We start from the raw sequence: 26,272 nt of genomic DNA on the forward strand, positions 1-26,272 counted from the left end.
GAAGACAAAAAATCTGGAGTCCCAAGGTTGAGAACCACTGCTATAGAGACTGGGGCATAGAACAATGGAAAGCAGATTCCACCTAAACATTAGGGAAAATCTCTTGGGGTTAAGAGCTGTTCGGCAATAGAATATGCTGCCTCAGAGACTGGTAGGGTCTCCTTCTCTAGAGGTTTTAAAACTAAGACTGAATGGCCATCTGTCAAGTGTATTTTGACTGTGTGTCCCTGCATAGCAGGAGGTTGGACTGCATGGCCTTTGCGGTCCCTTCCAACTCTTTACACTGCATTATAAAGAGCTATTCCCAATGTAATTCAAACGTTGGGACAGCATGGCGTTGAATGGAAAAATGCTCATTAGTTTTGCACAAAATTTGCTTATGGTAGAGATGAAATTTACCAGATTTTTGCTTTCAATCTACAGAGCCACATACTTTATTAGACTCTCTCTGAGGCTACCGTGGAGTCGGGGTGGGAATCGTGTGACTCTTCAAGTTATGTTGAACCCCTACCCCCCTTGCCAGCAGCACCAGTGGTGAATAATGCTGGAAGTTGAAGATTAACAACATTTGGGGACTTTCACTCCAGATTTCCACCTTTTCTGTGCGGACAGTCACGAATGAAAGTAAACATTTTTCAAGACACTGCTAATGAGCTGGAGAAGAACAAGGTCCAGTTTAGACCAGCAGATAAGCATTTAGTTACATGTTACATACAGTAGTATATAAATGATGATTAACAGGGACCATAGGAGGTGTGGGGAGCAATACAGAGAACAAAGGCAGAAGACAGAGAGCAATCCCACTTGCTTCCTAAAGCAGGTCTTCCTGGAGTGACCAGACACCGGGGGAGAACCACTGGACTCAGTGTAAAGTGTATAATTTTATGTTGCCATATATATCATAAACTACAATAATATTGTGTGTGTACGTCCATGTGTGTTTAAAAATGTGTGCAACATATAATATCTTGAAAATTGAAGTTTCCTAAGAGTATAAATAAAAGGTCTGCTTGTCTTTCTGTCCCGGACAGCAACAGATCCTAAGGGAGGACCTGAGGGCACATAATCCTATCATCTATTGCATCTTAGAATTTGGATAGGAGACCAGTTGGGAAGCTTACGTATGTCACCTTGAACTCTGTGATATAAGAAATGCCAGATATAAATGTACAAAGTACATGATGAAAATAAAGCAAAGTAGCATATTGGTATGGTAGCAACTTTGATCTCTTAAACCAAGCACAGAAAACAAACCATCTCTAAAGAGCTGATAAAATACCTGTGTTTAGGTTTCAAGCCATAATGGGAATGGTTGAATCGGGCATTCAGTCTATTCTCAATCCACTGATTTAACATGGAGTCGGTGAAGAATTGTTTCCGTATGTTATTATATCGGGAAGTAAGTACCACATCTGCAGGGTAGCCATCATCACCAACACGATTGATTATCCATGCCCCTCGGCGAGTGCTGAGGAAGACCTAGGCACAATGCAGAAAGGCTCCATTAAGTCAGTCAAGCTACTTTAAATTTGTATTCCCCAATAATCTTTGTTCCATCAGCTGCAACTATCCCAGAAACTATAGAGCAGGGGTCCCCAAACTAAGGCCCGGGGGCCGGATGCGGCCCTCCGAGGTCATTTACCTGGCCCCCGCCCTCAGTTTTATAATATAATATATTGTATATACATATAATATTGATAATGATATTATAATGTAATACAATATAACACTAATAATAATACCATATAATAATATTAATTATATATTCTATATTACACATAATATTACTAATAATATTACAGTATATTGATATAGTACAATATAGTAATATATAATGCTAATATTGTTCTATGCTAATAATATAATATATTGTATGTACATATAATTTGTAAGCCACTCTGAGTCCCCTTTGGGGTGAGAAGGGTGTGATACAAATGTAGTAAATAAATGCAGTAAATAAATAATAAATAAATTTTAGACTTAGGCTCACCCAAAGTCACCCAATGACTTGAAGGCACAACAACAACAACAACAACAACAACCCTAATTAACTTGACTATCTCATTGGCCAGAAGCAGGACCACACTTCCCATTGAAATCCTGATAAATGTATGTTGGTTAAAATTGTTTTTATTTTTAAATATTGTATTGTTCTTTCATTGTTCTTGTTCTTGTTCTTGTTTTTGCACTACAAATAAGACATGTGCAGTGTGCATCAGAATTTGTTTGTGTTTTTTTTTTCAAATGATAATCCGGCCCCTCAACAGTCTGAAGGATTGTGGACTGGCCCTCGGCTTAAAAAGTTTGAGGACCCCTGCTATAGAGCCTTAGGACCTCATCATACTTACCAATTTGAGGGACCTAGAACACTTGTCAGCCAGTTGAGGGACACATGTCCCTCAACTTCCGACGGAGGCCCTGCCCCCTAATGGTATGGTGTCATTGATACTTTTTAAAATAAAGATTCTTTTTATTGCAATTTCCTGTGTGAGAGGGTATATTAGAACTTTTACAGAACTTTCATACTTACACAAAGAATGACATTGGACATATAGACATATATAATGTACAGATTCTATGTAACTACATTGGATTCCACAAACAACCTACTACAGTTACATAGGCTAATGAACAGACAAAGGGGGATTTACATTTTTAGTCAGCATTCACACACATGTACATGCATTCATCCTCATGTGTACATCACCATTTCTCTATTCCTCCTCTGTGAAGAACACCTGTTAGGCCAGACTGCTTCCTTGCAAATCTGCCTACGCACCAAAGCTTCTAAAAACTTGTAAAACGCCAAATTGCATCCTTTCCCTAAGAACAATGCCAAGGATCTGAATCCCTGTTTCCTCTACAGCAGAACCTGGCTCCCTGCAATGTAAAATGACTCCAAAACACACTCCTTCCTCTTCCCTTGAGAAAAGGAGGCCCCAGTGTCTAAAATCCTGCCTTCCATTGCAGATCTGACACTCCCATACTCCATCTCTGTCCTTCTCATAGAGGCAGGCGGGCCAGACTCCTCTGGTCTACCACTTTTTGGATTGTCATAAGGTCTGTTATATATTACTAGCTGTGCCCGGCCAAGCATTGCTGTGGCAAGTATGGTGGTATGGGAAATAAAGTATTGAGGAATTGGTGGTAGTTAAGGTAAAGGGTAAAGGTTTTCCCTGACATTAAGTCCAGTCGTGTCTGACTCTGGGGGTTGGTGCTCATTTCCATTTCTAAGCCGAAGAGCTGGTGTTGTCCGTAGACTCCTCCAAGGTCATGTGGCCGGCATGACTGCATGGAGTGCCGTTACCTTCCCGCCGGAGCAGTACCTATTCATCTACTCTCATTTGCATGTTTTCGAACTTGTGGGTTGGCAGAAGCTGGGGCTAACAGTGGGGGCTCTCTCCGCTCCCCCAATTCAAACCTGCAGCCTTTCGGTCCAGAAGTTCAGCAGCTCAGCACTTTAACACGCTGCGCCATCAGGGGATATTATTTCCTAAAGCTTGTGAATATACAATATTTCTGATTTTTTTTGTCTGTTGGAGGCAAGTATGAATGCTGCAATTAGGCAAAATGATTAGCATGTAATGGCCTTGCAGCTTTAAACTACAGTTGTGTCTTCTATTAAAAATGGCTGACAAAATGATCTTCGAGTAACTTAATAATGTCCCCAGGCTCAAACTCAACAGACATTTCTATGTATGAATTCTCCCTTTTTTCTTTCGCTTGAGCAATGTGTTCTAGATATCTGGGGGAACCTGTTGAACAATGTAGTTGGTGAGATAAGGATGAAGAAGAAAGGCATGAACTGTCACTGGCAGCTCTGCATTCACATTTTTCCAGGTTCAAAGGCGCCAGATGAACTGATGCTTACTCTTTTTTAAAACTGTCATAGACCATTTGACCAGTTTGCCTTTTGGTTTAACATTCAAATTCAACACAAGCTTTTTTACAGATGCTTTTTGAAAATTAATTCCTTCTTCTACTGTTCTTTCTCAAAGGTTCTGATGCACTCTGGGACTCTCAAACCAAGCAAAGTGATCACAATATTGAGCCAAACCTGTTTTGCTTTGCGGCTTATCTCCACAGCAAGATCCCCGCCGGAATTCCCGATGCCAATCACAATTACTCTTTTTCCGGTAAATTCATCAGGGCTCTTGTAATCACGACTGTGAAAATAGCCCCCTTTGAATTTTCTTATCCCTGTAGCAAAGAAGAAAATGGTTTCAGCAAATGCCATAGGCCTGTGTGTGGCAGACCAGATCAGTCACATCAAGTTTTCTGCTTATACATCCCATAGTGCAGGGATTCTCTAACTTTTTAAGCAGAGGGTCGGTTCACAGACTGTTGTGGGGCTGGTCTATAGTTTGAAAAAGACCTAAACAAATTCCTATGCACAGTGCACATATCTTATTTGTACAGTGCAAAAAAACATGAAAAATACAAATTTACAATGACGAACAATTTTAACCAGCATAAACTTGCCAGTATTTCAATGGGAAGTGTGGGCCTGCTTTTGGATGAGATAGTCAAATTAATTAGGATTATTGTTGTTGTGTGCCTTCAAGTTATTTCAGACTTGGAGCAACCCTAATATTGCCTTTGCAATATTATATATTTTTTATTTTTTTATTTACTTTTATTACTTTTATTACTTTTACCCTTTCTCTACCCCGAGGGGGACTCAAGGTGGCTAACAAACGGCACTTGTCAGTGCCTTGAAACATAAAACATGAACCTGAGATAAAAATGCATTAAAATGTAGTGCATATATAATAGATAAAATACATTACAATATTAAAACACGTCATCCAGAACCAGAGTCTAGGCTGTTCCGTAGTCAAATTGTACCATTCCCATAAAAGTTATTGCACTGCTCTATTTTTCAAAGGCCTGCTCCCAAAGCCAGGTTTTTACTCTCTTTCTAAAGACTAGGAGGGAGGGGGCTGATCTAATTTTGCTGGGGAGGGAGTTCCACAGCCGAGGTGCCACCACTGAGAAGGCCCTGTCTCTCGTCCCTGCCAGTCGCGCTTGCGAAGAAGGTAGGATCGAGAGCAAGGCCTCCCCAGATGATCTTAAACGTCGAGATGGTCCATAGGGGGAGATATGTTCGGACAGATAGACTGGCCCGGAACCATTAAGGGCTTTATAGGCTAAAGCCAGCACTTTGAATTGTGCTCGGAAGCAAACTGGCAGCCAGTGGAGGTGATGTAACAAGGAAAATTACTCTCAAGAAAATCCTTATTTAATTCTCTGGCAAAAGAGTGTGCAGAACTCCCCTTTGCTTTGACAATAATGAGAATTGGGGAGAAAGGGACAGCGATGCTCATTTACATGGATATGCCAAAGAAGCAACATTTGATTCATTTCTGCAGTTTATCTTATATCATACACACCAATAGTAGCCATTTATCAGCTTTAAAGAATTCAGAAACTTCACAAATTCTGACTCAGGCTCCTTCCATACAGCTGTACAAAATCCACATTGAACTGGATTATATGGCAGTGTTGACTCAGATAATCCAGTTCAAAGCAGATCTTTTGGATTGTCTGCGTTGATATTCTGGGTTATATGGCTGTGTAGAAGGGACCTAAAATAATCCAGTTCAATCCAGATAATGTGGATTTTCTACTTTGATACCCACAAACTATAATATATGTACTCCAATTTCACTCCTTTATGTATGCACCAAGAAGGTGTGGTATGTAGTCAGTTCCCCAATAAACAAGTTGGTAGGTTAATTAAATTAAAGGGTAATTGCGATTTGCTAGTAACCTTGAGCAAGTAAGCTAAAGTCCTCCTTGTTCCTCTGTTTGCTTTCCCTCTACTCGTTAGGCTACAAAGAGAAGAGATATCAGCAGTAGACATGGGCCAATGAGCAGGCACAAAATGCAGGAGGGCTGATCTGGATTAACCTGGGGAAAGCCACTTAATGCAGTTTAATCCTGCACCAGAGTTCAGGCTTCCCCTATGTTCTGGTAGTGCAGACCAGCCGGTTTCTATGCATAATGGGCTGTGGATGTCCAGAGAGCCATCCCATGCATCCTTAACTCAGGCAGCCTGGGGACACGAGGTAACTACCCCCTCCCCCTGCCAACAACAGAAATGACCAAGGAACCTATGTTGTGCTGGGCAGCCTGACTTCCTACTTCTGGGCCACATGATCAGCAAAGAAATCTGGGGGTAGAGGGGGCACCCCCTCCCACTCCTCCCAAGCACCTTTGCCAGTCATATGGCAGTGACAACAATTGAGAGGGGTGGCATTTGGGTCCTTCCCAGTGATTCCAAACCAGCTTCAGAGCAACAGGCAGTAGGAACAGCTTCCCAGCAGCTCAGGATACTCCTGTCCATCCACTATGCAGGCTGGAACTGGCATTTTACACATTGTTTCCAGCCCAAATTATGTACCTGTGTAGAAACACCTATGGCAGTGGTTCTCAACCTTCTTAATGCCACAACCCCTCATGTGGTGGCCCCCAACCATAAAATTATTTTCATTGATACTTCATAACTATAATTTTGCTACTCTTATGAATCGTAATGTAAGTATCTGATATGTAGGGTGTGTTTTCATTCACTAGAACAAATTGGCACATATACCCAATTCGCCCAAATTTGAATACTGGTGGGATTGGGGGGGAGTTGATTTTGTCATTTGGGAGTTGTAGTTGCAGGGATTTATAGATCACCTACAATCAAAGAGCATTCTGAATTACACCAATCTTGGCATACAGATCTCCCATGACCAACAGAAAATACTGGAGGGATTTGGGAGAAATTGACAGTTTTTGGAGACCCCTCTGGCACCCCCTTTGCGACCCCCCAGGGGTCCCGACCCCCAGGTTCAGAAACACTGGCCTATGGAGTATATTTTGTTACATAAGTACATTTCTATACATATTAGTTAATTTGATAAATGGGCATGTCAGAGAGGTCTGACTCCTATCTCATGGCTTCTTAACTACCAGCGCAGTAGCATGAATCATGTTCTATTCACTTAGCAAAGAGGATCACTGGCTGGAATTGCAAAATATATTGTCCAAGCATAGCAATGTGGGGAAGATAACTGAGAGGTAACAATGGGAAAGCACTTTGAACACAAAGTTCAAAGTGTTACAAAACTGGTTAGCAAATAATTGTATGTTAGTTAAGAACACATCTTTAAAAGAAACAGAAATGAGGAAAGAAGTCAGGGGCTGGTTAATGCATAAGAAACTCCAAAGTTCACTTTCCTCTGCTGAGGCTCCCCATGGAAACGGCAGTGCATAGAGCAGGTCTAACCAAAACAGGAAAAGCCTGAGATGTGGAAAGACTTGGCAACTACTAAAATGGATTTTAGGACTGTTGTGACTTCAGGTCATGCTATTCATCAGTGATGGGGCTGGTCCAAGATATTTTGCTGCTTGATGGCTCTCTTGTGAAGTCATGAAACTAGCCAAAACCAGCAAAGTTCTTTTGGCACATGAGACTGAAAATCCCACATGCACCTCTCATCACTTTGCCAGCAGAAATATAACAAACTGACTAGCAATTGACTGCTGCTTGTGACATTTCAGATCTGCTGCCAGATGGCCAACCTCACCCTGCTGCAAAAAAGGACTACCTCTACCTTTTTATTTTGTTCCGTTCTATGAGACTTTGTAGGAAGGACAAAGGAAAGCACAGATCAGAAGCATACCTGGGAAGGAGTCCAGTGGCATATGTGCATTGGTGTGGTGGCCAGTGCATACCAAAATTGCATCAAAGACAGATGACTCCTGTTTCCCATCAGTTTCTGTGACAACATCCCACTGGCCAGTGCTAGAGAAATCTGGACGCCTTGTTACACTGCGCACAGCAGTCTGGGAGCAAAAAAAGCAGCAAGGGAGGAAAAGCAATGATTAGAAAAGCAAGGATTTATTTCTGTGATCTTTGTTTTTAACTTTGGATATTGGACTAGACCTCAAAGGACTGTAGCCTTAAACCAATCTAAATCCAGTTGCTAGTTCCAGTTAGAGTAGACTCAATCAATGACATATACATGACTGTTGATTTACCATTCAATGATCGTTGCCTTATATGTATACTACCAGTTGTGGCCTCAGATATTCCAAAAGGCACCAGGTACTGTCTAGTCTTGGAAACTAAGCAAGGCCAGTCCCAGTTAGTACTTAGATGGGTGGTTTTCAATGAGTACCACATGTTTTAGGTTAGAGGTCTGAGGAAGAAATTTGCAAAACCTCTGAGTATGCCTTGCCTAAGAAAACTGTATGAAATTCATAAGTTGAGAGGTGACTTGAAGGCATACACATCACACACAGTAGTTGGGACTAGAAATTGGATTTGGACCTTAGCATGGTGGTTGAACCGCTACTTAAAATATTGGTTTCCAGAAAAAATTGCTCAAGAAAAAATACTCCTTGATTTAGTTTCAAGAACAAACTCAGATAGATTTGTTTTCAGAGGGAAGGTGCCATTCTTTTTATTCTTTTGGAGAGGGAAAGATTTCCATATTGAGTGTGCACTGTGCACATGTACACATAGGATTCATTAAAATAGATTTTGACAAATCAGTGTATGAACCACTATTACCATGAGAAAGAAGAAATCACTTCTAGTTCTTAGCCAAGATACCATCATGCAGTATAAGACAAATCATTTCTGGAGACAGTAAAGGCAGAAGTCCCTTGTGTTGTCAAATGCTTTCATGGCTGGAATCACTGGGTTGCTGTGAGTTTTCCGGGCTGTATGGCCATATTCCAGAAGCATTCTTTCCTGACATTTCACCCACATCTATGGCAAGCATCCTCAGAGAGACTTCATACTTCTGAGGATGCCTGCCATAGATGTGGGAGAAATGTCAGGAGAGAATGCTTCTGGAACATGGCCATACAGCCTGGAAAAGTTTTGCTGTGAAACAGAAGTCCCTTGCTTTGGTAGTGAATATATGTATTTAAGATTTTACAACTTTAACCCAAAATTTATTTTTGTAATATTCTAAAAGCACCCCTACATACACATACATACACACACACACACACACACACACAAATCTTACTTTGAAGTGGATGTATTTCAGAAGATCAAAGTGCTTAGCATACAACCGGAAATAGTCTAGGATCTTTGAGTTGTGCATATAGTTAGGATAATCATCAGGGATGGGAAAGTTGCTGAAACACATCATCTCTTTGGAGGTGTTGATGATTACAGAGTTGTAAATGCTGGCCCGGCCTTCCTCAGGAATCTCCTGCAAGGAACATAATGGTTTTGGATTGTTTTTCTACATAGTTAAATGGAGTCATATTCTGACAAATTGGTGTATGAACAGCTACTAAGAAAGAAGAAATCACTTCTAGTTCTTAGCCAAGATACCATCATGCAGTATAAGACATAATACTGCATGTGGGAAATCTGGAGTTTTGAAGTACACAAATAAACACAGTTGAAGAAGCACTGCATGGATACAGAGGCAGTCAAACTTAAGCTCTACATCCATAGGATGTTTTCTGGAATCCCATAAATGTATTCATCTTGAACTGTTCCCAGAATGTTTTGTGAGCTAAATGGTAGAATGACTCATGGTACATTCAGGTTCCTTTCAGATTGGCATCCTATGTGAGATACCCCACAAAAGGTGGAATTGCTTTCCACATCCAAACCTGTCTTGACCTGTCAGTGGTAAGAATTTTACTTTTTTAAAGAAACACTTTCCCACCATTAACCTGGCTGGAGATTGTGTACAATCTTTTTTCCCCACTATTGTCCACACACTCTCAAGATCCAGATTAAAAGTCAAAATCCAGATTCTAAATATTTTTTATTTAGCACAGTTACAGTGATGGATTTCATCACTGTAAGTTCCAGCAGGGAATGCTTATCAAATTTCAAGGTAACAGAAAACTGGGAGGGATAGCAAATACATTGGAAAATGGGAAAATAATTCAAAAGGACTTAAATAAACTAGAAAAGTGGACAGAATTAATAAAATGAAAAGCAATATGAACAAATGCAAAATTTTGCATTTAGACCACAAAACCCGGATGCATAGGTAAATAATAGGGGATATGCAGGTCAGCAGTACAACATGTTTAAAGGACCTTGGATTTGTTAATCATAAATTGAACATGAGCTAGTAGTGTGATGGTGCAGCAAAAGAGATTTTTTTTTATTGTATCAGAAGCGACTTGAAAACATACTGCATGTCGCTTCTGGAGATGAATGTCATTTTAGTATGCATTAATAGAAGCATAATTTCCAAGTCAAGGGAAGAATGATCTCACTCGACCTTGCACTGGAAAATCCTCATCTGGAGTACTATGTTCAGTTCTGAGTGCCTCATTTTAAGAAAGATAAGATAAGTTGGAGTGGGATCAGAGAAGGGCAACAAGGATGATAAGAGGTATGGAGAGCAAAACATGTAAACAAAGGTTGCTCAGCATGTTTGTTTGCTGAAGGAAAGACCTGAGGGTGACAGGATTGCATGTTTTAAATACCTCAAGGTATTGGGATGGAGGAAAAGCTTGTTCTCTGCTACCTCAGAGGGTAGGACAAGTCCAGTGGTTTCACATTAAGGGAGAACAGATTCCAGTGGGACATTACCAGGAATTTTTTGACGGAAAAAGTGGTTTGACAATGGAGTGGGGTCCTCTCCAAGGCTGGGCAGCTACCTGTTGGGGAAGTCCTCACTGGAGATCCTGCACTAAGCAAGGGGATGGGCATGATGGCCCATGAAGTAGCCTCCAACCCTATGATTCATGTAATACCCACTTGAAACATTATCAAAAGGTCTGAGCTCCATCTTGGGATGCTTTCAACATGGAGCCAAGATGAAGCAGAGCCCATCACATATCATAGGGCTACTTCAGACAGGGCTCTGTCCTGGCTACATGTTGAAAGTGTCCTATGATGGAGAACACGGGAGGCTTCCCATGTCCTCATAAGGTAGAATGGGGAAAGCTCGAGGAGAAGCTGGGCGGTGACGCTTCCCCCCCCCCTTCCCAGCGTGGGATGGCAAAGTGGGCAATGTGGGCAATGCAGACCATGGCATAATGGATTCCGACACTGCTTGCCAGATTTGCCCCGCTGCCCAACTAATGCCCCCGCTGTTCACCCTCTTCAAAGTTTCAATGTGATGCAGTACTTATGTTTCAAAGGGACACATGCTGAAGTATAGAAATTAAACTGCTACGTGGAAGAGTGCTTGAGATAGAACAAAGTATGGAAATTAATGAGTTTGGCAACTTATCATGCATGTTGCAAAACGAGACCATATTGTCCCTGACTGTGTAGACTGTATATATAAAAGTATGTCTGTCTGTCTGCCTGTACCATAAAGACTGCTGCTAAGTGTCAGTCCAGTGGTCCCTTTGTGATGTCACTGGATTGGCAGTTGCTAGAAGAAGGCTATTGCCAGGAGAAGTGGCCCTCTATGATGTCACTGCGAAAGAAAGGTGGTGTGTGCTGTGTGAGGAAAAGTGAGGAAGGCAGGAAAGAGCCACAAAGAGAACCATGTTGCCATGGAGACATTGTGATGTAGGTCATTGTGATGTAGGAGCTGGAGAAGGGAGAAAGGGAAGGGAAGGGAGAGGAAGGAAGGGAGGGAGGAAGAAAGGGGAAGGGGAAGAAAAAGGAAGGAAATGTATGAGTGGAGGGCAAGAGAAAGAAGGGATGAAAGCAGGAGGGCAGCAGCCCCTCCGACACCCCGGCAACATCAGGTAGATATGCTAGTTACACTATAAAACCATGCACTAAACAGAATACGTAAGGTGTATGGTACTATATTAACAATAATACTACAGGGATGCCTGGTGACAGCAGAATAGAAAACGAGCAAAGCCCCAAAAGATAAAGCATACAAAGCCAAAATAGAAACAGCAGTGGTATACAAGTATGAAGATTTGATCCCAATAAACAAGTTATTTCCTATCTAAAGAGGGGGGAGTATTTTAACTAGAGCAAGGTGGAAATAAGATAAACACAAAGCATGCCTCTTTATTGGGGGCATACTACAAAGGTCATCTCTGCCGGTTGTTTCATCAGCTTACCTCATTTGGAGGAAGTGCCTTTAGTAATAATAGAATCAAGACAAGTAAAACGGGAGTCAAGGTAAGTAAAATGTTTTCAAACGCACTGCTACACATAACCTTTGCCATAGTTCGAATCTGTGTCAATTGTAATTGCAAGGCCACAATTGCTAAACAAACAGGTTTTTTCCCACTAATCAGAAAATCTTTCAATGAAGGGTTTAAGAGTATCTTTGAACTATTACCTATTAGGAAATACAAGAGATTATGGTATCCCACACAGAGAATACCTAATGCACTAATCAGAAGTCTGAGCATCTCCCTGAGCACCTGAGAAGGAAATCAGTCATAGGGTACATTTACACTGTAAAATTAATGCAGCTTGACATCACTTTATCTGCTGAGAGTTAGGCAGGTACAGAGAGAAGCGAAAAGAAGAAGCAGATGCTCCATGTCCTTCCTGATCTGGAACAGTGGTGTATGTTGGGTTTCACAGGTCCTTTCCTTTTAAAGGTTGCCTGGAAAGGAAACTTGAGTGGAAAAAGGCTGAATTGCCAATCCTGCAGGCTTTTAAGTATAGAAAAACAAGTAATCTCATATAATCTTGACTCTTGTTCTAGTATGACTAACAACCTCATCAGATGGGCTTACTTTTGGCCGCATGCACCAGATCTTTTACGATGGAGTCACTGACTCACATCCCACAACACTAAACTACTTCCAGCAGGCCTCTGTCATAAAATTATAGAAGACCCGGAGTATGCTGCCACTGTGGCAACACAGGAGGCTTCCTATATTGCTTTGAAACAATGAGGAGAAGCCAGGCGGCCAACGCTTCCCCCCGTGGGATGGGGCACCCGTTGAGTTGGGAGATGCAGGGTGTAGGGTGACGGGTTCCCCACAACCCCAGACGGGCATGATTCCGTGATGATTCCGGCTGCCCATCTGATGAGGTTGTTAGAATGAAGAAAGCAGAATATGAGCATTGAGAACTTAGTAGCTTTCCCACCCCATCTGAAAGATGAGAGACCATAAGTTGGAAAGCTGAAAGAGCCTCATGATTGGGAACCTTTTCTGGGGTAAGAACAGCTGCCCTTGGCCATCAGGAAAGTAAAGGAAGTCTATGGAGCAACAGTTGGAAAGGATTCGCTGCCAGAGCCTTAGGACAAGAATGGCCACTTTGGGGAACAGACTCTGGGAAACAGCAAAGGGAACAAAAAGAGAGGTTGTTTGAAGGTATAGGCATGGAAGACCCAGCAGAGAGGAGGTGGTCTCCTTCCCCTCATGTTTAGTGTGCATTTGCTCCTATTTGTCTCCATATTCTTTTCAAACTGTGCTTCTTGTTTTCTCCTAAGACAAGTGTTGCAGAAATTACAAATCCCCACCAAAACAATCCTCCATTTTTTTAAAAAGTTGACATTTAGTAATAGACTTACTTTGAACCTCCAGAGTCCTCCGATATCATTGCTGCTTTCAAAGCACACAGGCTCCAGGCCTTCATCCAAACAACATTTGATGCCACAAAGTCCACTGCTGCCAGCACCTATAATGGCCACTCTCTTCTTTGCCATGGTCTGTTTTCCAAGATTAAACACAGGAATATTAGGTTTTCAAGATTATGCCATTACAGTAGAGTCTCACTTATCCAAGCTAAACAGGCCGGCAGAAGCTTGGATAAGCGAATAACTTGGATAATAAGGAGGGATTAAGGAAAAGCCTATTAAACATCAAATTAGGTTATGATTTTACAAATTAAGCACCAAAACATCATGTTAGACAACAAATTTGACAGAAAAAGTAGTTCAATACACAGTAATGTTATGTTGTAATTACTGTATATACGAATCTAGCACCAAAATATCACTATATATTGAAAACATTGACTACAAAAATGGCTTGGATAATCCAGAAGCTTGGATAAGCGAGGCTTGGATTAGTGAGACTCTACTGTATTTCTTTACATTCAATTTACAGCAGAATACCTTCACCTTTTACTCAGTCACAATGAAAGTTAGGAATGAATCAGAAAGTTTTTACTGTTTCCTTCAATAAGAAGTTCACATTTCTTAAACCTGAAGTAAAACTGAAAATTTGACATTGAAACCAATACCTTCCTGAGATTTGCAATGCTGGAAGCAGGGACAAATGCATTTTTAAACTACATGCAAATATGAATATATTTAGAAAAAACTAGATACTTATTTAAAATGCACAAGTCTGAATAGTGTCTGGAATTAACATAACGTATTCTGATTTGAATCCCCAAAACCTGACGGAAACATCATTCAACCATGCTCTGATCATCAGCAGAATAGCCTTCCTTTTCCCCAATGATTACAGTTCCCAACTGTTTTGTATTCATGGTCACTACTTAGTCACGATTTTGACATATGGTCACAAGTGTGATTCATTCCTCAGCCTACTTCCAGCTGCATAGGAAGAAGGAGAACCATTCCACTAACAATCAAAGCATAGTTATATTTTACACTGTGTATTGCAATGTGGCATTGAATGATTGCCAATACTGTAAGCCGCTCTGAGTCCCCTTTGGGTTGAGATAGAGTGGAGTCGAAATATAGTAAGTAAATAAGTAAATAAATAAATAAATGGTTGAATGATATTTCCATCAGGTTTTGGGCAGTCAAGAGGATTTACTTAGTTAAATATTTTGGGAGATATAAGCTGATACAGGATTCTAGTCACTGTATACAGTATGAAAAATGTGCACCAAAATATTTATGAACATTCCAGCTGACTAATAGATTTTACATATTGATGCAAAACCGGGATGGAAGACAGTAAGAAATGAAAAAGGTGTGAGCCTGAGGAAAACTGAGCTTGACAGATTGACACATCATTAACCTACATATATCCTTGACTTAACTTAGACTTTTCATATTTTCTTTGACTGTGATAACGGAATTGCAAAACATATGGGAGAGGTGATACACATCTTAGAAGAGTAATAGAAGAAATAGAGGGACAAAGCTGGGAAACAGGTTTTGCATATCAGCATATCTAGGGCATTGGTATGACTGTAGTACCAGTAAAATACTTCCATAAGAAGCACAAGGAGAATCCCTTGGGTGTGTGAGGCGGTGTTGAAAAGTCGTGTTTTAATATATGCTATGTGCCAAGGACCCATCTCCATCTTTTCAACTGTGTGGGTGGAGCAGTTGCAAAAATATGTCCTCTGACTCAGCTCTCTCTTTGGATAACTGTTCATATCAACTATGAAGGTGATTCTTAAGCTAGAAGAATAAAGTACACAGTACTGTACTTCTGCTGTCCTGCAGACTAGGACACGGAACAACGGCTTCAAACTACAGGAAAGGAGATTCCACCTGAACATCAGGAAGAACTTCCTGACTGTGAGGGCTGTTCGACAGTGGAACTCTCTCCCCTGGACTCTGGTGGAGGCTCCTTTGGAGGCTTTTAAGCAGAGGCTGGATGGCCATCTGTTGGGGGTGCTTTGAATGTGATTTCCTGCTTCTTGGCAGGGGGTTGGACTGGATGGCCCAGGAGGTCTCTACTATTCTATGATTCTAGTGAAGACTAGACTTTGCACATAATGGCCAGTACGATGGCAAATACACAGCCCTAAGGGCCTCATCATAAAAGCCAGGTGAAACATCCAGCTTCACCTGGTATCCAGGAGGAAAGCAGGAGCAGAGGGGTGAATCTCTCACCCCACATGCAGGTCCCTCTATGCGACACTTTCCCTATCACATGGGGAAAGTATTACCTCCTGTGTTGGGGTGAAAGCATCCGGCAACACTTTCACCCCGATTGGGGGCAGGGCCTCTGCCAGAACTCACACAATGCTGTGTGATATCCAGCGTGGGGTTCTGTCCTCTAGATGGGGTGAAAGTATTCTAGGACGCTGAATTCACCCTGTCTGTTGAGGTCAACATAGAGTCACACACAAAACTTTATTACGGTTCATAGACCCACAGCTATTGAATAAATAGCATACAAGAATTTACAAATCCCTCGTAACTGGGGAAATAAACAATATAGACACATGCTACACAGTGGTAATACTCTGCTCGGAAACTAGGCTCTTTCTCAGTCTTGCTGCCACTGCAAGGAATTTTGCCACCATGAGGGTCACCCCAAAAGATGTCTGACCTTCCCTTGCAGGGAATAGTCGAACAATCGGATCAGGATTGGGTGTACGAGTTGGCCACGTTGAGCTGAGTGTAGCGGCACTGCAGCAAAATATGTTCTAATTATTCTATTTCATTTCCACTGCACAGGCATAATCTTTGGGAGTAAGGGACGCCAGATAGTCTGCCAGTTAGCAGCTCTGATGGAAATACATTTAGTCTCGCTTTTGTGAAAAGTCTACGGTAATTAGACACATAGAGTTAACCACACTCTATGAAGCAAAGGACATGGGCTAAAGCATGGCCTGCACATGTAGCCCTGTGCACCCACCACCACCGAGTACCCAAAGCAGGTTCTTCAGAGCCCAGCAATGTCCTAGTCTGATGTCTGAAGTAGTTAGATGAGATAAAGCAGTACTGATAGAAGAAAAAAAACAGAAATTTACCAGGTGTCGGTGAGGGAGAAAGAACACCATGATTGTGAACAAGCCAAGAAGCACATGCACCAAGGCAGTGCCCATTGCCTGCCAAGCTGCTCAGCCTTCCATTATTTTTAAAGGTTGCAATAGGTCGGGAGGGGGGCTTGCCTTCAAGGAAACACAAACTTTGAAGTCAAATAGCACTTCTCTGGGTCCTTTTATTTTCCCTCTCAAGCCCCTCACTCTCAAGGAGACATAAGACATCATTATTAAAGATCCCATTCCATGTGTTAATCACAGCTATCTCCCATTTCCATGTGCATTAGGAGCTCAGATGACAATTTTGCCCCAGCTCAATCCCCCCTCTCCGTTTTCCTACACTTTGGAAACACTGCACAGACAAAGTAAAGTAGCCTGGACAACAGAGCCATCCTGTTCAATCCTCTTCCCTGAAAGAACATACAATCTAAGCACTCCCGACAGTTGGCCATCCGGCCACTGTTTAAAAACCTTCAAAGGTGATGTCACACACTGTCAAACAGCTCTTATTGTTAAGTCATTATTGTTACAGATTTTGTGACTGGAAGATCACATCAGACAACGCAAACTCCAGCACACTGAAGTCACAATAAACTATACAATATCCAGCCATTGGGGATATAGATAAGTTGTGGAACTACTTCGGAAAGACACACATTTGGGATCTTTCTGAAGCTTGTTATTTTTCTCTAAGGTACGTAAAGACCATGTTCAAGGCCCTAAAATTCAAAGACTATGGCAGTGGAGCCCCTTCTGGTGCAGCGGATTAAACTGCTGAGCTGCTAAACTTGCTGACCAAAAGGTCGGTGGTTCAAATCCGGGGAGCGGGGTGAGCTCCGGCTGTTAGCCCTAGCTTATGCCATTCTAGCAGTTAGAAAACATGCAAATGTGAGTAGATCAATAGGTATCGCTCTGGCAGGAAGGTAACGACACTCCATGTAGTCATGTCGGCCACATGACCTTGGAGGTGTCTATGGACAACATCGGCTCTTCGGCTTAGAAATGGAGATGAGCACCAACCCCTAGAGCCAGACACGACTAGACTTAATATCAGGGGAAAACCTTTACCTTTACTATGGCAGTGGAGCATTAAGGTTTATAAGGAAAACATGAAGGTTTATAAGGAAAGAAAAAGAGGGAAGGGAGCCAAATTAAGCTATCCCCTTCTGAATGTAGATGAACCAATGCACACATCATTATATTAAAAGTAGGAGGATGCTCAGCAGAAGCTGCTTGATGTCTACAGCATATGTTATGAAGAGAGGCTTTACACAATACAGCTACTGTTTAATGCAAGTAGCTGTTTAACAACTTAGCATTCCCATGTTGGAGGATGAGTCAGATATAACCCGGGCTGGTTGGTGGTGGTGGAGCACTGCAGTGAGCAATCCTTGCCAGTCTCCCTGATCTTTTCATAAAAAGGGACAACAGCATCCTCGTTCATTTTAGCTGGCACCACATTCTTTCAACAAATTTGTGCCATGTATTTTTTTTACACTTATTGTATACTGCCCTTGCAACTCTGGGCAAAATCAATTTACAGAAATGTTAATATACTATATATCCCAAGCTTATTTATTATTGGTTGCCTCCCTTTTCCACTCATGATAAATTAATGGCATGGATAGCACTGAAGTGAGAAAACCATGCACTTAATCTCTAGCTGCATTTTATGCAATTTCACAGCCTACAGTTGTCTTAATGTGATGTCTCATGGGCCTTGTAGTCCCGTTCCTAGTGCTATTGTGGCAGACGAGGAGGAAAACATGGGATTTCCACCGGTTCAGCTTGAATCGGAGCCTCTCCACCTGGAGGATGTTTGTCCTCAGGAAGTTAACCAAACAAGCCTTGGGCAGAATTCTCCCCCGTTTTCCCGAAAGGACAATTATAATAGAGATAGAGGAGTCAGGGAGGCTAATCGCCGGAGTCTCAGAATCGCTGCCAAACAACTAGCTGATTAGGTCTGCTTCCCTTGGGAAATTCTAAGGAGTCATGCATCTGGACAGATTGGGTTTCGCTTCTTGTTCTCCAGGGAAAGTGTTCTGTTGGCGGGAAAACAAGACCCTATATAGGGGTTTTGCCACAAGGGGAACCTTGCGGAGTCAATTGATCAGCTTGAGAGAGAGATCGTGTGTGGACTTCGTATTCCTTGTTCCCTGCTTCCCGGATCTAGTTTCAAGTCTTGCCTTGTCTCACGTTTTGCCACGGACCTTGTTTCATGCTTCAAGTTGCCACGTTTCAAGTCTTTGATCCAGCCAAGAATCAAGCTTAAGTTCCAGCCTTGTTGTCAAGCTTCAATGGACTATAAGACCTTGTCATCTCCCCACACTATTGCTTGGCAAAGTGTGTGTTTCGGTTAATGGATTATAACTTTGAACTCTAATATCTTATATTGGACATTATTTTCCTGGACTATATTTGGCCTTTCCTGAAAGGTCTGCTTCTGAACTATATTCTTCACTTGTTTTTATTGACTTTATATAATTCTTTAATAAAGATATTAGATAGAATCTGGTCTCTGCGCAAGGTTATTGGTGCTCTGCAGCCTGGGTCCTGACACTTAAAAACACACACACACACACACACAAATGTCTGTGTGATAATTACAGCAGCAGGTCTTTACCCATATTTCCACCAAATAAAAATGTAGCCTTCTGGGCAAATGAGTTTCACTACATTTCCCTTCAAATGCAAATCGGCAATACCGTATTATTTTCCCCCTGACATTAAGTCTAGTCGTGTCCGACTCTGGGGGCTGGTGCTCATCTCAATTTCTAAGCTGAAGAGACGGCGTTGTCCGTAAACACCTCCAAGGTCATGTGGCCAGCATGACTGCATGGAGCGCCGTTACCTTCCTGCTGGAACAGTGTCTATTGATCTACTCACATTTGCATAAGCTGGGGCTAACAGCAGGACCTCATCCCGCTCCCCAGATCTGAACCGCCATACAGCCTGGAAAACTCACAGAGGTCCCTCTAATGCTTGTTTACTCTCTGTGCCCCTGTTCAGAATATTTCACCTCACTTTCTATCCCTGTGTCAATTTGATTTTGAAAATTTGGGGTTGTTGTGGAAACAAAGATTGGTGATACAGCTTCAGTGGGGGCACCTTTTCCTCACGATAATTCTTTCAGGAGTGAATTTCCTTTCTGAGGGGTAGATGTCCTCTCACTGACTATTGTCCCCATTTTGTAACTAGGAGTCACTCAGGGACTACCTGTATATGAATAGTGCTGCTGCCAATTCAAGAGAGAAGGAATGCCCCTCAAATGGTACTCCATATCTTTCCTGTAAGGGCAGGGTCAGCATCAGGCAAAGGACACAGAGCTGTACATAATCTCCAAAGTCAAACTGATTGACATTTGGATCTTATTTTAAACGTAGCCATGGAACAGCCTTGCCCGTTGCACTTAAAGGCAGGGGATGAAGGGCCAACTGCACAGGCTATACTGATCTGCCCTCCAAAGTTTCATGGCACCCCAACATCTGCCACATTTTGCCAAATCATAGGTGAAAGGGCTATGACTTGCATGAGAATTACACAACCACAGCTTGCATAAGACTTAATATGGGCCAGAGTTTACTGGACCCTGCCTCCTCAAGAAACTATAAAGGCTGCCACTTGGCCAATAAAAACCAAGGTATAATATTTCTCCACTGACATATAATATTTCTCCATTGTCATACTGAAATTACATGAGCATACTGTAAAGAATTATTTAGAACTGCAACCACTTCGCTGTAATGATTGGGATATTGGACTAGAATGCTGGGAGACCAGGGTATGAATCTCCACCTGATCATGGAAACCAATGGATTACCATGGACAAATCAAGCTTTTCGCCCAAGAGTAAAGACAAAAGACCTCTGAATAATCCTGCCAATAAAGTCGCTATGAGAGGGTCACCACCATAACATGGGAATGGACCTGAAGGCGTATAATAATAATCATAAATCCTTATTTATATGCCGCTTTTCTCCCTCACAGGACCCGAAGTAGCTTACAACATATTAATGTCATACAAACAACAATCCAAATACATAAATCCAAACCAATAATACAGTAAATAAATATTAAAACATCTTAAAATGGGCAATTTAAAATCAATAATTCACATTCATGTGGCATCATGTTGAGTTATATTGCACTCTGCTCCAGTCACTAACGTTATATGACACCACAATGGCCTCCTCTAAACTTTACAATCAGTATTATGGCAGAACTCTTGAGATGTGAACATAAAGTTTGTGTTCAGAAAAGGTATTATGTACGGTTATCAGGGAAGGGAAGGGAAGGGGGGGGAGAAGGAAAAAAAAGAAGATGAAAAAGAAAAATATACTTAAAAGAAAAAGAAATATGTAATGCTATTTGGACAAGCTGGAATGTTACAAAATTAGAAATAAGTGGTCCCTGAAAATGTTAAATATGTTGGAATAAATGTTAATGAAACATTTGATTATGACTTTAAACATCTTTCAATTTACACAAATTGGGTTTTTATAGATTTTTTATTAGGACTTCTGCATACAATGGGGGGGGAGAGAAGTAGCTGGTGGATTTTGCTTTAAATATGTTTTGAATTAGAATGAACAGCAAATAATGTTATATTTATTTTGCGCAAGCTGTCATTTGAATACAGATCTAGACACGTTTCATTATTTTTGAATGTATATTTTCTGAGTGTATATTAGACTGTTGGTGCTAAATAATAAAGATAATTTTTTTAAAAAACTTTACAATCTGATAGCAGTCTCCCTACAAGAAATATTTCAGCATCTATGCCACCTTAACAATAGAGTGAACCTACTGATGGACTCAATAAAGAGGGAAAATATAAGATGCAGCAATCAAACAAGTGTTTCCAGCGAATCAGCGAAACAGTGCTGTTGCAAGCAGTCGGGACCTCCCTTCAGCAAGTCCGCCAGGTGGCAGAGACTTACTCACAAGACACAACAAATCCTATTGTAAATCCTCAAACTTGTAACCTTAGACCAAGGGTCCCCAAACTACGGCCCACGGGACACATGCGGCCCATTGAAGCCATTTATCCGGCCTCCGTGGCACAAAGGCAGAAGGGGGTTGGGATAAATGGCCCAAGAGGTCTCTTCCAACCATTATTATTATTATTATTATTATTATTATTATTATTAACATTGAGGCTGGGAGGCCATCTGTAAGGTGTGCTTTTGCTTGTGCTTTTGGTGCACAGAGGCAGAAGGGGGTTGGGCTAAATGGCCCAAGGGGTCTCTTCCAACCCTCTTTATTATTATTATTATTATTATTATTATTATTATTATTAACATTGAGGCTGGGTGGCCATCTGTCAGGGGTGCTTTACTTGTGCTTTTGGTGCACAAAGGCAGAAGGGGGTTGGGCTAAATATGTTGTTGTTGTTGTTGTTATTTTTATTTTTTATTATTATCATCATCATCATCATCATCATCGTTGCATAGTCCGACCCTCCAACCATCTGAGGGAATGTAAACTGGCCCCCAGTTTTAAAAGTTTGGGGACCCCTGCCTTAGACTGTCTGACAAGATAGATCTGCCTCTCTATATACCAATACAAAGGCAATCGACCTGCACATTAAAATGACAAGAAACCTTATAGAAAATAGTGGGAAGCCCATAAATTATATTTAAAAAAACTTTTATTGTGGAAATTTCTGTATTAGCCAAGAAAAGTGAAGGCTTTGCAGATAATCATCAATTTCTCTGACAACTTGCAAGTGGATTCAAAAGTAGGAAGGGAAAAAAACAGGGAAAAATGTAATGGAGTTAGGTGTTGTACAGCCTTCCAAGTACTGTTGCAATTTTTAGCACTGACTGCTCTGGGAGCTGCAGTTTAACAACATCTAGAGGGCTCCATAATTCCCAGCTCTGCCTTAAACTCACAGAAATGGAGCCTTGATGATGAGCAAGGATCCCATCTGTTTCTTTAGAACTTTCTGAACCTCCCAACAGTCACCCTGCCTTGCTTTAAAACATCAAGAGCTACAGCATCTCCCTTCCCTATGATCCTGAAGGAATACTGCTGGCTGCCATTAAACAATGATAGAGAGAACAAGTTAGAACTGGAAAACACATACACAGATAACATTTCTGCATTGCTCTGCTGCAAATTCAGAAATCACAATAATGAAAATAACATACAAATACACACAGTGATGGTTTGCTCCAGGTACTCTTGAGTTTTTGGCTTTATCCAACTCTCCACTTCTTCTGCTGAGTGGCGGCAGCTAAGACGAACAGCACTTCAGAGCAAGCCAGCACAATATTGCATGAAGAATAGCTAATGAACTTGGCAACGGGTGGGGAAGAAAGAATATTGAAGTGTGATTGGGCATCAGTGCACAAGTACTTCCCACTCAGTTGGCAGATGTTATGCTGATTGGACTGAATGCTACTTCCTGGATGAAAACAAGTGAAACTTTCCCTGCCTCCTGCCAGAACATCTTAGTAAACAGCTGTGTCTCTGACAAAAGAGAGCTAGTTTACCACAGGAGAAAACAACAGTTAGGGGGAAATGTGTGGTTTTGTCAGTGTGTAGTGGTGTAAGCATTGGACTGGATTCCAGAGAACAAGATCTTAACCCCTGCTCAGCCGCAGAAACCTACTGGATGAATGTGGACGTGTCACACACATTCTTAGAGGAAGGCAAAGGCAAACCTCCTCATAACAAATCTTGCCGAGAAAAATCCCATGATAGGGTCACCATAAGTCGGAAAAGACACAAAGTCCCAGTTTGATGTGTTGGCTGAGTTAACTGCTGTATGTGTTTTAAAATATATATATATTTATTAGTTTGGGTATAGTAGGAGGTCAGGGAATCGGAACCACATTTGCCCTGCATTATAGAATCCCCACCGGGGAAACAGAAAGAGGGCACCTAAACTGTCTGACACTCAAAGATGTTTCTAGATAACGTTTTAAATACAGAACCAAGCTGCTTCAGTTACAGAATTATGCAGATTTCAGATACTCTTGTTTTCTATTTCTAATTCTTCTGTGTTTTCCTATCTCAACTCCTATCATTTTTCTTTCTGCACACAAACTGATAAGACATTGCGGAACTATTTATTTATTTACCATATTTGTATCCTGCCCTTCTCACACCGAAGGGGATTCAGGGCGGCCTCACAATCGGCAGCAATTCAATGCCCAACATACAATTCCAAAAATAACCATTACAATTAAAAACCAAATATTAAATATAAATTAATTAAAACAACTGTTAAAATCACGCAAGTTCCATATCAAAGTCCAGGATAGGTCCATTTGTCCATCACCTTAAAGTTCTTAATTATTGCACTGCTATAGTTCCTGCCCCGGTGGCACATTGTGTTAAAGCGCTGAGCTGCTGAACTTGCGGACAAAAGGTGCCAGGTTCAAATCCCGGGAGTGGAATGAGCGCCCGCTGTTAGCCCCAGCTCCTGCCGATCTAGCAGTTCGAAAACATGCAAATGTGAGTAGATCAATAGGTACCGCTCCGGCGGGAAGGTAACGGCGCTCCATGCAGTAATGCCGGCCACATGACCTTGGAGGTGTCTGTGGACAACGCCGGCTCTTCGGCTTAGAAATGGAGATAAGCACCAACCCCCAGAGTTGGTCACGACTGGACATAACGTCAGGGGAAAACCTTTAACCTATAGTTACTGCTTAAATGCTTGGTCCCATAACCATGTTTTAAGTTTTTTTCTAAAAGACAGGATAGAGGGGGTTGCTCTGATTTCATTGAGGAAGGAGTTCCACAGGTGAGAGAAGGCCGTCTCTCGTTCCCACCAGTCACAATTGCAAGGGTGGTCGAATCAAGAGCAGGGCCTCCCCCGACAATCTTAACCTCCGGGGGACTCCCTCATGGGGAGTCACATTTGGACAAGAAAGCTGGGCCAGAACCGTTTAGGGCTTTATAGGCTAAGGCCAGCACTTTGAATTGTGCTTGGTAGCAGATTGGCAGCTTTATCTCTGGTTTGATTCCACTAGGAGCAAATGATACCTTCTCTTTTTATTTTATTTGTGGAATGTTCCAATTCAAAGATGCTTGTCCTTTGAAAAAAAACGGTGATTTATCTCAACTTTTCCTGACATTGTATGTCTGTTGAGCAGGAATTCAAAGCCTGTTTTCCAGAGTCATAGTCCAATGCTCAGATCACATCATGCTATCTATAAAACTACACACAAGAATAACACATGTATCAATATACCTTCCTTTTTCCTTTTAGTCAAGCATGACAGGAGGCTAGGGATAGCCTGACATGGAATCTCTAGCAGTTTTGCCCTTTACCCACTTACATATATCCGATAGGTTTTAGATACTGCTTTTCACTGCTTTCCTAAGTTCCGTCAGTTAAATCTGTTCTAAAGACGGGAAGTAGGAAAGCAGGCAGATGAACATTTTATGCAACTGGTATCTAATAACAAACTTTGTTCAAACATAATAAGCAACTATAACTGGCATATGTACAAAGAATGTTAACAAAGAGCTTTATACATGCAGATTCCAACAAACCTGCAACTGTTGAAATGACCAGATGACAGCACGAGGAATTGACGTGTTGCTTTACTTCTTCCACAGTTGAATATGCTTCTGAGCGGGAGACCAATTCTTTTAAAGTCCAACACAGAGCAATAGTCCCTCCCAGCAGTTTGTTCCACCTAATCTCCGAAGAGATTAGTAATTTATTTGAATAGTTAAGATTCTCAATACTAACTTTCAAAAGAGGACTTTGAAGACATTGCCAAAAGAACTACCTAAAAAAGCAGCATAAACATTGTTGAGACATGACTGGTGTTGAAAAACTACATGACTCGGCAAAACTATATGCATGAACAACAAGTATTACCATTAATGGTTTGTTTGTTTTTTTGAAGCCTCTGAAGAGGACCAAAGTTTAAGAGACTCAGAGATGGGGAAGAGATTAACTGTTTACATGCACTGATGAGTCAGACAACAAGCTCACAACCCAAACTCTCTCTGAAAATGCAGTAGCTGAAAAATAGGCTTTATGTCTACGTATATGTTCTGGCAGAATAAACCATTTATCATTTCTACTGCTAAAGAAAGATTACAAACATATTGAAAACCACAGCCCAAATGTGAGCAATCTTTGGGTTTGAATTATCGTGCAGCTTGTTGCCTTTGCGTTATTTTCAGTGTACTTTCCCCTCAAAACCATTTTAGTAAAATAATGCATAAGTATTTGCCGAGCAGAAACCCATGCTAAGAGTGGTTTGAGATATGGTCTGTAGGCATTTAAGGGACACTTGAATGCTCTCTGAACCTTCTTTCTATGTTTAACCCAATCTCTTTTACTTCTGAGCCAATAGGTATAAACTAGATTTTTGTAATTTTCTGCCCATGGAGATGATGTGCAGACAAATGAATGCAGTGTGGACTTACTGCTCTGTTCCACCGATAGTTTTTCTGATTTATCAGAGTATCGCTATCCTCACTATATACCCAGTTTTGCAGTCATGCTTTCTCCTTCTCTACAACATATATATATATATATTGTGGCCTCTCCACCCTTCTATTTTCCATATTGTCAAAGTCACATGGTTCCCAGTTCAAAAGGAGCTTTTGACAGAACAGGATAATCTAGTTTGAAAGGCAGTTGGAGTTCTCTCAATTCTTTGTACACATGACCTAATTTGTTCATCTACCTGTTTTATCTTTTTACAACATAGATTCAAAGTTAGCTCTGCC

The 26,272-nt window shown here is 41.4% G+C and overlaps 1 protein-coding gene across 3 annotated transcripts in view; it reads right to left on the reverse strand.

Moving 5' to 3' along the window:
• LOC100559458 (flavin containing dimethylaniline monoxygenase 5) overlaps window positions 1-25,222 on the reverse strand; it is a 33,828-nt gene extending 8,606 nt beyond the window's left edge. The window contains exons 1-6 of one of the 3 annotated variants that reach the window (XM_008108969.3): window positions 25,076-25,222; window positions 13,437-13,574; window positions 9,036-9,224; window positions 7,677-7,839; window positions 4,058-4,200; window positions 1,280-1,479 (exon numbers count right to left, since the gene is read on the reverse strand). In XM_008108969.3, coding sequence (XP_008107176.1) covers window positions 1,280-1,479; window positions 4,058-4,200; window positions 7,677-7,839; window positions 9,036-9,224; window positions 13,437-13,571 — 830 coding nt within the window. In that variant the 5' untranslated portion in view covers window positions 13,572-13,574; window positions 25,076-25,222. Of the gene's footprint in view, window positions 1-1,279; window positions 1,480-4,057; window positions 4,201-7,676; window positions 7,840-9,035; window positions 9,225-13,436; window positions 13,575-22,719; window positions 22,880-25,075 lie in introns of those variants that run through there. The other 2 variants (XM_003219896.4, XM_016993027.2) reach the window with 2 other exon arrangements.
• Window positions 25,223-26,272: the final 1,050 nt, after the last annotated feature.

Source organism: Anolis carolinensis, chromosome 4 (assembly GCF_035594765.1).
Source record: "Anolis carolinensis isolate JA03-04 chromosome 4, rAnoCar3.1.pri, whole genome shotgun sequence".
Taxonomy (NCBI): Eukaryota; Metazoa; Chordata; class Lepidosauria; order Squamata; family Dactyloidae; genus Anolis; species Anolis carolinensis.